Source organism: Cygnus olor, chromosome 9 (genome assembly GCF_009769625.2).
Source record: "Cygnus olor isolate bCygOlo1 chromosome 9, bCygOlo1.pri.v2, whole genome shotgun sequence".
NCBI classification, from domain to species: domain Eukaryota; kingdom Metazoa; phylum Chordata; class Aves; order Anseriformes; family Anatidae; genus Cygnus; species Cygnus olor.
The window spans coordinates 24,548,508-24,563,130 of NC_049177.1; the positions used below are offsets into that span (position 1 = coordinate 24,548,508).

General features: G+C 37.4%; 1 protein-coding gene across 4 annotated transcripts in view; it reads left to right on the forward strand.

Annotated features, from left to right (window-relative positions):
- Positions 1 to 14,623, forward strand: part of IFT80 (intraflagellar transport 80) — a 47,454-nt gene that overhangs the window by 4,601 nt on the left and 28,230 nt on the right. For all 4 annotated transcript variants that reach the window (XM_040566885.1, XM_040566882.1, XM_040566884.1 and 1 more), the window contains 4 exons: positions 6,121 to 6,231; positions 8,529 to 8,597; positions 13,736 to 13,845; positions 14,415 to 14,504. In XM_040566885.1, coding sequence (XP_040422819.1) covers positions 6,121 to 6,231; positions 8,529 to 8,597; positions 13,736 to 13,845; positions 14,415 to 14,504 — 380 coding nt within the window. The remainder of the gene's footprint in view (positions 1 to 6,120; positions 6,232 to 8,528; positions 8,598 to 13,735; positions 13,846 to 14,414; positions 14,505 to 14,623) is intronic.

The window sequence follows — 14,623 nt, forward strand, 5'->3', positions numbered from 1 at the left end:
GTTAATTATGTGCACAAAGAAGCAGATCACACGAATCTACTAAACTGAGTTTATATTCTTCTGCCAACGGTCAGAGGTCTTGGTGGTAAAGCTGCGTTCCGACAAAAACGGCAGCGATGGGAGTTTCTCAGCAGTGAACTCAAAGCACTTCGCTGCTTTAAATCCCTGCCAGCTCTTTCAGGCAGAACAGATCGTGGTCAATTGTAGAGTTCCCATCAGAATAATAATGGCCATCAGTCCCTGACCTTATCGATCGCTTTCACGGGGACGTATTGATGGTTTCAGTGGGACTGGTGGAGGATTTCCAGTTAACTTCTGCCCAGGTTGTGGCCAGAACCTTGGATTTGTGGGTCTAGTATGTTTCCTTTGTGAGGGCTGCTTGTGTGCCTAGCTTCCCAGTGAGCCTGGTAGGGAACAGAGGGTTTGTTACTGGGCATTAGCAGGCTGGAGCTGGTGTGTCCACCATGGCTTTCTGTATGGATGGGGAGGGAGAACACCTGCTTGAAGAAGGCAGGGAAAATTCATTCCTTGCATGAAATTTTGTCAATTTCTCTGGCTGCTAGCAATGGTTGCACTTAACAGTAAGGAAGGCTGAAAGTTCAGTTCACAGACTGGAGGCCACGATCCCTTCGAGGTATTCGGTGTGTAGATAAGGGCTACAAATACCTTCATGAAAAAGATGACTTAAGTCCGGTATGCAATTTTTTTTCTCTCATTTTCCTCTGGGTTTTGTATCAGTAAGATACATGAGGAAAAATAAATTGTCTCCATAGATTAATTGAAAGGTTGAAAATCTGGTTTTATTTTTTGAGAAGTCTTAAATAAAAAATGAAAAAAGCATGTTCTGGTAGCATCCCTTCTGACATGCTTTAGTCTATACCCCATGCAAATTTAGGTAAGGTAGCAGTTCTAGTTGATGTAGCGTCTAGTAGGTATGGGTGCCCTTCTCCTGCAAGTGGATTAATTGAACTGCAACAGAGCTACCCTTTAGCAATAGAGTCGCGAATAACATCATGTATAGGTAGGGCCCCGAATCTTATCTGGGATTTGTTAGGGCTTTTTAAGGCTGTCATTTAATTCTTAGAGGTTGGGATTACTCTAAGTGACTTAAATCAATTTGCAGGGGTTTATAGTGAGGGGTTCTTGCAGCCTAGCAGATGATTCTTGTTGCTGCACGAGATTTTAGTTGTCTGACCAACAAATTCTAAACCAGTCCCTTAATCTTGATCTGCATTTTCCTTGATAAGACTCTTTTTGTTCATTTGTAGCTTTTACCAAACATATGCTGTCTAGCCTAAAGTTGTCATTTTGGGATTCTAGCTAATGGTGGAGTACTTCGTAAAGATTTCAGCTGCAAGGAATAGAGACAAAAGGGCCAGGAAGAATGCTGTCTCTTCCATATTAAAAAAAAAAAAAAAAGGGGGGGGGTGGATTTTTTTTATACAACATGTAAACAATCATGTAACTCTGTCTCAGAATCCATATGCACTTGAGAGTCTGTAAACTGTCATTGTCCAGCTTCTGGAGATCAGCTTGATAAACTTTCACTTTCTTTTAATGCAGCTGTTTCTTGCTTGCATGCAGTATAAACTGATTTGGCTGCCTCTGCCAACTTGCAGAGGGATTTTTTTTTATTGCTCAGTGGGATTTTTTTTTTCTTTTTACAAACACGTAGGCCCTTTGGATTGTACAGTTCTCGGCACATTCCTAAGGATTATCACCTTAATGGTGTTACAGCTGGAATAGGTACTGTCCATTCAAAGTCTGAAGTCTCCCGGCCTGGCCTGTTTCTCGGGTGACAGAAGGTTGTACAGAGCAGTAGATACCCTGAGCTAGGAGGGTAACATAGGATATTGCATAAGGAAGATAGGATGTAGTTTTTATTAAACTGAATAGAGTAAATCCCAATTTGTATATAAGCTTTGAGTCTAAATTTAAACAAAACTAAATGAAAAAAATGAAAACCTAGAAAGTTTTTTTTCCTGCTCCCTAAGAAAAGAAAGAAAGTGGGACTCCACGGTCAGACTTGTAGGGGGCTTGCTACCAGGTAATCAATAACTTTGGAACAAGCTCCAGAGAGAGAGAGTGCCCTCCATCCCTACAATTTTTATGGAAAGGGGCAGCAATGTGATGAAAAAACACTGAATTAGTGAACACCGTAACGAGGGGCAGCTGTGGCACGGGCTGGTGACAGTCCATGTGGAAGAGTTGTCGCCATGCCCCCACTGATGGGAAGATTCAGCTGAATTCCCTTCTTAGGCAGTAACATTTGACTGGCTTTGCTCTTACTCATGGAATTAATTATTTTTTTCCGTAATTAATTCACTTTTTTTTGTCTTGTATAAGTTAGCACTTTATCTGCTTTCTCACAGACTTTTTTTTTAACCTAGTAGCTGTTGTTCAGACTAAGGGGTAAGCTCCTAGCAATGAGTGGTAAATTCAGCCTGAAAAGTTGATTTTTGGAAAACTGTTCCTGAAATGTATTAGTCAGAAAAAATCATAGTTCTGTTCAATTTTACCCAATGAAATAGAAATAAAAAAAACAGTGCTAACCTAATTTGGAAAAGAATAAATGGAGATAAATCTTTATGCAGAAATTTTCAGTTTTTCTCCTAGTGTAACCTAACCTAGCACTTTTAATGGATATAACTTATCTTGCAAAGGTTTGGGTTTTTTTATGCATGTGTGAGTGAATTACTGCATTGTAAGTGTATAATCAAGTTTTGTTTCTGAATTACTTTTTTTTTAATAGTAAAATTTTAAATTTTGTTTAGCTACTACATATATATCATGCCTTATGTGTCAAGCCTGCAATTTTCCTGCAGCAGCTAATTCATCTCTATGATAAGGATTCCTGGAAATTTGCTGAATCTGATGGAAATTGAGTATAATGTCTTTACAGGGTTGCATTTAATTCCTGGTTCAACTCCAGATGTTTGTGAAATTAGAGCAAATGTAAATTTAATCCTCTTGGGTGTTCTTCTGAGTTTCATCTCTTGTGGGATATTGTTCTTTTACTTCCTACTTACATTGATTATGTTACTACTTTATTTACAAAGATAAAGAATATGTTCAGCTTTAAATTGCATATTAAGCACAAATCATGAGGGAATAGACCTATTTTTTAACTCTTTTTTTATTAATAATTTTGCATTAGGTCAGCATTTAAGAGTCTGTGAAAAGTAATGAACAAAACATACATCTTTTTTATTCTGTATTTAAATAGGCTGCTAATCTCCCACTTGAAATTCCTCCAGAACTGGAGAGTCACTTTAGGCTTGAGGACAGCTTCTGGCTTCAGTACTTCATAAAAATCAGGGAACAGTATTTTACAAATCTCAGATTTAAAGTAAGGTTAAGTTGAATCACTTCTATCTATTCTAAGCATATAGCTAAAATTTTCCCTTTTTAATTGTGTATAAGAAGGCAATAACTTCTATTTGAAAGCCTCTACTACTTGAATGTTAAATTGAAGAACAGAAGAGAGAAGAAGGCAGAGAAATCCATTGAAATTTGCTTTTGGAGCAACTTCTATGTGAGAATGCAATGAAAAAAATGTATTTAATGAGTCCCATTGATTTGACTATCGTAAGTTGTAAATTCATGTTGGAAAAGTAAAGAAATTACAGAAATAAAGATGATAACCTTGAAAATTTTGATTTGTGCTTAAGTATTAGTGTACAGTTTTTAAACACATGGTCCTCTTTCCAGATGAATTCTTAGCACCAAAGAAGGACCTGTTTTTATTTGAAAATATATTCTTTCCTACTAGGCCACAAATTGCTACGTTTTATTATTTGGAAGATATCTTCTGAAAAAGTAGGAGCTGGCAGACCTGGAAGGGGTGCAGAAGATGGATCAGCGAGTGAATGCCTCCCAGTGTCACAGGGCTTTATCCTGTACAGTGACATGGCCCATTGTTTTCCCGATAATGTGACTTAAACCCAAATACTCAGTCGCTTGCCAACTGTCTTTTTTTTTGTTGTTGTTCTTTTTTTGTTTCTTTCCTGGTATGTGTCAGGTTGCAGGGGCTTCTTAGAGGAGTACCAAGGCCTTTACTGAGTGGTAATGAAAAGCCAAAATGTGTAGTTCAGTGTATGATCTTTAAAATGGTCTGTTCAAATAAACTGATTTATACAAACCATTCTTTTTCTTCAGTATTAAGTCCTTAGCTTGGAAATCCTGCATTGGCAGAGAGTTGGCTGGATGCTTGTGCCTTTTTGTTTATATGCTGAAAATGAAGACAAAGCGTAATTGTACTCATTTGAATAATACTAGGAAGAGCACTGATGTCCGCCTGATGTTTATTTACTGACAGATCTACCAGAATGCTTTGTGTTTGCTTTTAGTCTGCTTTTGTTCTCAAGTTTTTGTTTTTGTTTTGTTTCTTAAATTGAAGTGCAAAATAAGACACAATAAAAGTCACTTCAGGCTCCTGGAAGCGCAGGCCGCTTGCACAGTAGCCAAGATTGGTGAAGTGTTGTTTTTTTTTCTGTGTGTTTAGTGTGGTGGTGTCTAAGGTTTTACTTTCTGTGTGGTTCGTAGTTAACTCCACTCTCACCTGCACACACATACTTGCCTTGATAACATGTTTCTTTGCCAAGATGGACAGGTTTTTAGTCTCTTTTTCTGCCCCCAGCTCTTTGTGCCAGGCCCGGCCCATGCTGGTGGCGCGGCCGCCTCTGCCTGTACTCAGCCGGGCCCTGTCTCACTGCTGCTGGGTTTTCTAGAGATGCTTCTGGCACCTCTGCTGATGGCTTCCATCATCCAGTTACTTCAGGGGCCGTAGCCTACCCTAGCAGCTTTCCTGAGGTCAGAGAGCCTTCCTCCACCTCCTGCAAGAGGCAGCCAACTTCTGCGCTTTTCCTTAAGGAGCGCTGAGCCCAGCGGTGCTCTGGAAGCTTTCCCATTAGCTGGTGACTGCTGAAGGGTCTTTTTGCTGATGTCAATATTGTAGTTCCAACTAGGTATCTAGTTCTTCTGCACAGGAGATACCTCATTTTGACAGGTTAAGCTGCCTTCTTTTTATCCATTCCTCCCCCTCAAGCTTGTCATAAGGGCAATGACCAACAAAAATACCTTCAGGCACTTATTTCCACGCTGTTCTTAACTCAAAATATGCCCCCCCTTTCTCTCTGTGTTTTCTCAATACGTTCTGGGATCCCACTATTTAACCAGACCAGGTGTGGCCTGTCCTATAATTCATACTCTCAGCAGGAGGGTCATATGTGTCATGTCATATGTGTATGTTATTAATGGAAAACTGATCCCATCTGAAGTGACGGAGCATTTGCGTGCACTTGGTGTGAGGTAGCTGTGTAGTATTTATTTCAAAGAATTCTGCTCACAATGAAAATAGCTTTTAGGGGCTTACTGGCAGACATTAGATAAAATAATTTTAAAAGAGTTTTGGTTTTAAAGTAGTTAATTTGAATTGCTGAACTATTCTAAGCCACACATTTGTTCTGTCACATGTTTCCAAGTCCTCCTTTGTCTGCTCTTTGGTCCAGTTTAAATTTGATCTTCCTGGATTTAAGCAACATCCCTCATTTGGAAAGAAAGACTTCCTCATGCTTCTGTTGAAATCATTAATAGCTTTGTTTTTTGGCTTCTGTGAATTTCCATAACAGCCCCATAATGCAAGCAGTAAGACTTCCTCAGAGAAACGTGCTCGCTGATGGTCAGATTGTAGGAGCTTTTCCATTATGCTTTTGGTGCTGAGTGATTTTTCAGATCTTAAAAAAAAGAAAACCCAAGGACTCTGCTGGGCTGCAGCGTGCCTACCTCTGTTTGTTAGCTTTCGGACAATGAAATAACAGCAGGCGGCTGCGTCCCCAGAGAAACACGCACACTTTAGAGGGGCACAAGCAAAATGAGTAGGCGAAACAAAGATTACGTATACCAAAAGGGGAAAAAGAAACATGTTTTAGCTAGTTTACAAATGTTTCTTCTGCAAATGTTCATTTGTTTGGGCAAATCATAGTTGTGAACAATGTAATTCTGCTTGTTTTTGTTGGTTTCTTCTTCTCGTTTTGCGCATGCATTGTTAACAGAAGAGAACAAAGTAAATACCGATTCGCAAAAATAGGTACTCAGTTTCTGTATTGAACTTTTGTTTAGGGAAGTTCCACTTAATTTCCAAATCGGGAAGAGTAGAGAAAAGTGTGGAAGCCCACTGCGGAGCCGTGCTTGCAGGAAGGTGGAATTCCGAGGGAACAGCTCTGGCCACAGGTAAGCGCTCCTGAGCAAATGAAGCGGTTTGAAAGCTGAAATAAGAGGAGAGAGGTCTCAAAATAAAGCTGTTTGTTTTTTTTGGTTTTTTTTTTCATATACATAGATGATATGCCATGAAGAAGTGAAAGGGTACAAAAATGTAATATTAAAATTTATGAAACAGTACGTAATAAAATGTGTAGAGCGTAAGAGCTTTACTCTATAGGATAAACCCAACAAAGTGTTTTGGAAACATAGCTTAATCCCTGACATATATTTAAAAGATGTAGTCCCAGATTTCCTAGCAGGTATTCTTGTTATATTGAATTTGAATTAATAAAACTGAGTCTATTAAAGTGTTCACATACTGGTCTAGCTTGAAATTCGCTCCCTTGTGAGAAAGGGGGGAAAAGGAAACACAAAATCAGTAACAAGTAAAGTGTGCCAAAATAAGTTGCATTTTTTTAAAGTCTTTGTTATCACTCGAGGTATTATCACTTTGTTTAATATAAATTAATTTTGTGCTGTTTGATCAATGCTGTTTTAGAAGATGGTTCTCTACCTTAATACAAAAGTGAGTAAAAAACATTTCTGTTTTATTGTGATGCTGTTTATTAGAAGTTATCCTATTTACTTGAAAGTAAATGTTTTTAATATCAATGCTTAGAGGCTTTTGTAAATATTGAGTACTTCGTAAAGGAGAATACTTGTGTGTTTTTCTCTTGTCTGTTAAAAAAAAAAAAAAAAAGGTTGCTAAGTTGGCACGTTTATACCTGCACATGTCATTGGAGCTTTTTGGCCAGCAAAGTTTACTGAGGCCTCATGAGCATCTTCGATGTTCCTGTGCAGCTCTTCCTTGACTGTTTGTAGTGGCGCAGTCTAGCTGCTGTCTAATTCTTTTCTCTGTCGGTGCTGGAAGAGTGATCTCCTGGTGTCTGCATCTCTACGTGTCTTTTTTTCCCCTAAATCTTTTGGTAATTAATTGCTTTTGTCACTTTCCTCAAGAAAACCTATCTTGATGTTAAGGGGAAGCTAATTATGTTTCCTGTGATAGACTTCTCCTTGATTTCTGCTGGTGTCAGAATTTTCTGCAGCCTCCTGTTGATCTAGCACAGCTGATTTCTTTGGACAAGATCCAACCCAGTCCAGAAGTACTGAAGATAATTTTGGATCTGCTTGTTTCCAGACTCAGTCTGTCTCTAAAATGGTGCTTTAAGGGACTCCGTCTGGCATGTTCCTCTTAAATCCCAGAGGGATAGAAATATTGTTCTTTTTAAAGGCAAATTTCTCCAAAGAAAAAGTCAAACTTGCCTTTCAATATTTTTTTTTTTTTGAAAAACTGCACGATGCTTATGGGGAATGTGTGAATTCACCTCCACATCCAAATAGCGTACTCTGAGGTCAACCACCCTTCTCCTGCAACAAGAGAGTTGAATAGAGAATCGTTGGTGATACTGTATCAGTTAAAATGTTCTTTATGGCTCTATTTTTACAGTATCAAATGGGCACAGGATTTTTTTCATTGTTTTTGTTACACTTTTAATACTATTTAAGAGGCAAATCTTCCATATATAAAAACCTGAAGTTTGAAAGTAAATTACCTTCAAAAGAAAGAATGGCATCAAGGGTCCAGGTGCACCTTTTTCCCGATCAGTCGAATCTGGGGGATTTAAATAAAGGCAAAGAACTGTGCATTTTAAATATGATAACACCTTAGAAAATCTCTGTTCTTTTATACGTACATAACTAAATTTGCTGTATAACACATAAGAGCTTTAATAAGTAAATTAAGTTTCTTGGTAGCATGAAGTTATGTTATAAAATTTAAGCCTTCCAAATTGAGCCCCCAGTTATCTTCAGTTTCACCATTTATCAACTGTGAAGCCTCCAGTTTAATACTTAAAATCTGCGCCTTCTCTCTTTGGACTCTTAAGAGATTCATTTAATCACCCTCTGGGACACTGAACTGTAAATAGATGTAGACTACTAGCGATGCTAAATAGCAAATACGTAACTTAGAGTACTTGAATAGGGATGGACTTTCTCTTGCTAGGAGCAGCTTCAGATAAGAAGACCATAAGGAGTTTCAGGAGAGGAAGAGACTTGTTGATAACAGTAGAAAAGGACTTAAATATTTTTCTTTAAAATACTATCTATTTGCATGTTAGGAAGACTATGTAAAAACTATATTACTTGTATAAAGATCCAGGCTTATTTTAACTTCAGTACTTCCCAATAAATGCCATAAGTTTACAACTGCCACGATTGTTAGACTTATTACTGCTTTTAAGCTGATTTCTGTGATAACTTTTCAGTTGGTGAAGATGGGCAAGTGAAAATCTGGTCTAAAAGTGGAATGCTGAGATCCACGTTAGCTCAGCAAGGTAAGTTAATTTTCTTAAAGTTCAGTTAGAACTTTAAATTTGAGGCATCTAAAATATATTTAAATAACAGACCCTAAGCCTGGTTTGGTTAATGATCTTTAGGCCCAGATAATCTTCACTAAAATTAAAGATAAATCATGGCATTTTTCAGCAAATATTTTCAAAGCAGGAGCTTCTCTGCAATGAAGAAGAGCTTCTATTATCCGTTTTGTCTTTTTTTTAATATCATATCTCTTATGAATTTTTTGTCAAGTGATTATTTTTTTTCAGGATAGGGCACAATCACCTTTTCCTCCTGACATGCTAACTACAACCTGTAGAAGTTTCTCAGTGGGTGTTTGCCTTTTGTTTTGTCTTGGGCTAGATAAATTGCTAAGATGTAAGGAAAATGGCAAAAATATATATTTAATTTTTATTACTCAACTGTGATTAGAAGTTCTGTTATGAGTGTGAAATAGTTTGTTATAGATTCCAGTTTTCCTGTTTTTGTTTTTTTTTAACATTTGCTTTTCATCTGAAATGGTTTGTATTCGATCCCTCCCTCCAAACAGTTGTTTTTATATGATAAATTTAAAGGAAAAACTGTGTAGCTTGAATTTTCAATAAGATATTTTTCAAGAAAAAAAAGGTAAAATTAAATGTACTGTTGCAATATTTTCAGACAACAGTTTCAGTTCCACGCTAAGGATTCTGGAGAGACTAAATAATTAAAAATAAGAAGAATCATTTTTAAATATTAAGCCACAGACTCTTACAGCGAAACTGAGGAAAAAAGTTACTAAGAGCATTGCAAGAATGCTTGAAAGATGCAAAATGTATATAGGTTAGTTCCTCTGCCCTTTAAAACTCTTAACAGCCCTATTTAACCCAGTAACTAATTTAATATATGCAAACAGTCTTACAGAAGTGAAACCATTCCTGTACTTCATTTCTTTGTTGAACTGGGGCTGTGGAGACCTAACCTTGATCTTGGCTTTGCAACTACAGTTCTATGCATAGTAGAACATTTCAGTTATTTTTATTAAATCAATTTAAAATTACATTATTGTAAAAATACAACAGTGCAAGCTGAAAATACATATTTATACAAATGAAGTTTGGTATTTTTGAAATGCTATTTTCTTATAATTACAATTTCTAACATTTCTGTACTATTTCAGTGAAGATACTGAGCTAGATTTTGTTTTTCAGACTTCATACATTAAGATCATGTGACTTTTTGACATTTTTTAAGAAACCACATGCACCTGGGGTTGGGTTAAATGTCAGACCCTTATCTCTTTCTAAAACAAATTATCTAAATTCTTTCAACCTGTTGAAGGCATCTTAACCACAGGAGTGAATGTAAAATGTATTTCAATTTTGTTGAGGAAGTTCATATTCAGATGTAATATTTTTTTTTCATGCTTACAATGTAAAAAGGTAAGCTAACTGAACTGTGACTTTTGGAAAAAAATGCTTGAAGCACAAACTCATCTTTATTTTTCTGTTATATGTTTCAAGTTTTTTTGTGTGTTTTTATATGCTTATTTGAGATTTCATGTAGATTCTAAAGTAGGAGACATTCTAGTTTGAAATATACAAGTTGAATTTCCATTGATTTGTTAGAATTTCTGGTACGCTATAAGAATTGGGTCTGCTTGAAATAATTATCTATGTATTTGTGTTTTAAGATAAGGACCTATGAGGCTCCAAAGCCCTTTAAACGTGATAGGATCAGATTCCCACAGACCATTCTGTAAGCTGCTGACATACCTAAGGTCAGAGTAGGATTCTGCAGAAATGTGTATGTAGTTTAAGAGAGTTATATTGGGTTTGAGCTAATTTTTCACTTCATTATCGATAATCTTGAGAAATGCAAGGATTACTGTTGCTAACATTCTAGTCATTCCACTCTTTGTATTAGGAATAAATTTTCAGGCTCTTATCTTTGGTTGATGGTCTACGTGCCTGTTCTATCTTTGGATTTTCATTCACTAGAAAAACATGAACATATATTTTCCCCTTTTTTTTGCTTTTTTGGAACTTATACGGAGTGCTGTGGCCGCGTGTCCTTCCATTGTGCCAATGCACGGAGTCAAGTTCGTGTGAGCCCACGGCCTCTGCTGCATCCAGCCTTTGGCCATCGTGTGCTTCTCTCGTGGCTGTATTGCTCTTTGAGCACAAGCTCGCTTTTTCACCTGTAGAGTATCTTCATCTTCTTCCTTTACCTTTCTGGCTACTGGAAGCAAACTGACAACATCTGAACTGGAAACAGTCTAATTACAAGGTGTTATGAAGTGGAGCTTACTTTTTAGGGGACAAACTCAAAATGTATTCAAAATGACACTCCTATTATAGTGCTGCAATAGAGACATACATTGTATGAATTAATATTTCTACTCCTGTGAATGGGAGAGGTCTCACACAGACTTGCTGTTGTAAATACCAAAGTATCTGCTGTGGCTGAAAGTGTCTGAGTGGTTGCTCCATCACTCTGGCACTCAACCTTAGCTCCTTCTCTGCTACACACAGTGGCCGCTGGGATGATTCACTGGGGATTAACATCTGCAAGAAGAGGACTGAGATGTGAAGAAGCCCACCCTGTATGCTTCATGCTGATATTCCGTCTTCGGATCTTCCCTCAGTCCACCTTGTCTGCTTTTATCACATCTTTTGTCACAGTACTTTGTCCTCAAGCTATTTATCACCAGTACAATTCACTGCAGTTTCTGTCCTGCTGAACTTTTCTCTGCACAGCAGTGCAGTGTGTTGGCAGTCTTTTCCCAACCAAGTTCTTGTTAAGTGCAGAAGGAAATGAGTTAACTTAGCTCCTGCTGTTAAGCCCTGGAAATTGTGGTTAAGTAGTCAGCCATCATAAAAAAGTTAAACATTTGGTTTAAATCTAAAAGTCTTCTGATTGTTAAATCAGCATCAGAGCAGGACAAAAATTAGTTTATTTAGAATTTCTGTGCAGCTGGTGACAGAATTTGTCATTTTAAGCATAGATTGCTGCCAATAGGATAATAGCTAGTGCCAGATTTGCTTAATGCATGCTGTATGTTTCTGAGTTGACTCCTATCATTGTTGACAACAAAAATTACATCATCCTATATTTCTAAGTAACATAGAATAAATGACCTCATAAAAGAAAATGCACAAGGTACAGAAATATTCAGGAACAATGACATCACTTGCAGTTTAGACTTTTGAGTATGTGGAAGCTCGAATCAAGTTTAGTGTGTTGAATTGACGTTGCCATAATAAAACCTTTTTCTCTTCAGAGAGAACATCTGAAGACTGAAGTGGTAAGATATTAGATGATTTTAGGAAAGTCGATATGTCAGTTCAATTACTTAGCTGTCTAAATCTCAAAATATTCACATTAAGAGGTAATACCTAAGTCATTTGTTTTTTGAAATGGAGCATAATTGCCAGAAGTATATTTGGAAAGTTTACCACCTAAGAGCATTTCTCAGGCCTTTGGTTTTTTTAATTACCATAAATGATAGCTATACTAAAAATGGTTTATTTACTCAATATTAATTCATTTGATCAATTTGCTAATTAGTTATCAGCTAAAATATGCAGGAATCCCTAGAAGTGCAGCTTCTGAGAATTTAGGAGAATTGCTGTTTTCCTCTTCTAAAGTTATGAAGTCGTCAAACACAAATATTTAGGATGTAACAACTGCTCTTTCTGAGGTTTCTTATTTCTCAGGTAGAACTTCAGGGGCACAGCTCTGGTTGCGTACATACAGGTGTACCCTTGGAGGTTAGCCAGGCTATTCTGCCGAACTCCAGAGGGGATGGACCTTCGTCAGGTCCCGTGGGGTGCCTGGAAGCTCTGTGTGGCTCTGTTGGAGTACCCCAGGCACATCACATCGCTCTGGGTGCTTATGTTAGGCAGCCGAACCCGTCTTCAAGGGCCTCATTTCTGCCAGTTAGGATGTTCAGTCAGGAGGTGAAAAACAGGTGCGAAATAAGGCTTCTCTTTCCCATTTCAGAAGATGCTGAAGCAAGTCTTACAAAAAGGAACAATGATCTGACGGGGACTTACTACCCAGTCCCTCTCCTTGCACTTTTATATGCACAGTTTCCATGTCTTGTAATGTTGAGGCTGTGCTGAAATTTGCTGCTCATTGCTACAGGGCTTTTGCTGTGATAGAAACAAATGTTTGGACATGCTCTGTACTTAATTTTTTACTTCTATTTGCAAGGAATCAAGTAGGGTAATACTTTGATTCTTCTTGAGGGGAGACTAATCCTGTCAAGTACTACGGAAAATATTTGCATAGTTGGCAAGTCTGATTTTTTTTTTCCTGGATGCTTTTTCAGTGCAATTTTTCACTTTCTTCTATTTTCAAAAAAGGTCATTTAAAAACTGTAACATAACATGTGTTTAAAACAGAACAGTCAGTTTGATTCCAGATACCTCGTTGTGGAGTTTTCAACCTGAAAAAAAATCAGTTAATTGGGAAAAATCTGTGAAGTCTGCAGGCCACTCTTTCTAGTGTTATCTTTTGTCATTTGATTTTGTAAGCTGCTTGTATGTGCAATGCTTGTTTGTTTTATAAGTGCAGCAAACCAAAAAAATGTGTTATGTTAGAGGATTCTTTATGGATCCTGGGCATCTTAAAAAATATTTTTGGTGCAATACAAAACTACCTATAACAGTAATAAATCCATATACATTTTTCTGTAACCCAGGTGTAGCATTGGAAAAGTCATCAATTATTTATATGTTTTTGTAAGTGTAGATGTTTTGTTCAGAGGTCACTTTAGAGTGGTCCCACTGAAAGTGGTAGGTGTTGGTTCTCTCGAGTGGATTTGCCAGGACTTCACTCCATGTGTTTTTGTTCCTTTGAGGAGTGTGGGAAGGCTGCGCAGTGTGAGCTGAAGGTCTTCAGGGCTGGTTTTCAGGGTTGTGTCCATGTTACTGCTGTTCCCATGGCTGTCTAAAACATGAAGTGAACCAGTAAACGTGGCTGTGAGTGCAGACAGACACATGTGGAGGACAAATGGTTGCCTGTAGGCTGGCTTTCTCCTACTCCTGAATCTTTGATGTGTGATTTGAAGTAACCAGTTTGAAGTGGCTGTTGCAGTTTCTGCATAATTTGATCAGTTAAGTCATAAGAAATGTTTTCTTTGTGTCTACAGGAACACCGGTGTACTCAGTAGCCTGGGGACCTGATTCTGAAAAGGTTCTCTATACTTCAGGAAAGCAGCTGATTATTAAACCTCTCCAACCAAATGTTAAAGTTTTACAGGTATCATTAATACATTAAGGTCTCACTTCCCATGTGAAAACTCTTTTCAGTTATCTATAGCTTTGCCAAACATTGAACGTTTGTGCTAAAATTTTCCAGGCAGTGTGCATGTGGCTCTTTTTTTCTGTCCACCTCCTATTTCAACTAAAACTTCCTTTTTTGAGAGAGAGAGAGAAAGTATTTACAAAAAGGGAAATGCTTAATCACATGCCTGAAGAATATCCACAATAGAAATTGTCAAATAATTTTTAATTTACAGAAATGAACAAAGAGGAAGCAGAAAGATGCAAGAGCCTTTCCATTTGTTAGAAAAAGGCTGAAAGATACAGCAGCAATCCTCTGGAACGTTCTTTTCGTGCAGATTGTTAGGCTTTCATTCGGCCTTGTTCCAGGCTGTCTTTAATTTATTCTTCTACAGAAGAGAATAAGCCCGTGCATTTATATTGTTGGAAACCTTGATCTACACTGGAGTGTGTGAATACTACTAAATGATAATTAATGATAAGTATTAAACATAGAAATTCTCAGACTTGTTGCATTTATGTTTTTGTTTTGTTTTTCTGTTTCAGTGGAAAGCCCACGATGGCCTTATTTTAAAAACTGACTGGAACTCAGTCAATGAACTTATTCTTTCTGCAGGTGAAGACTGTAAATACAAGGTGTGTACTGGTTAACTTCTTCGGGGAAACTAAGTTATCAAAAACATATTTGTAGGCATTCTGAAGTTTTCTAATCTTAATAACACTGAGAAGCTCAAAATTAAATGAGAAGGCTTTCA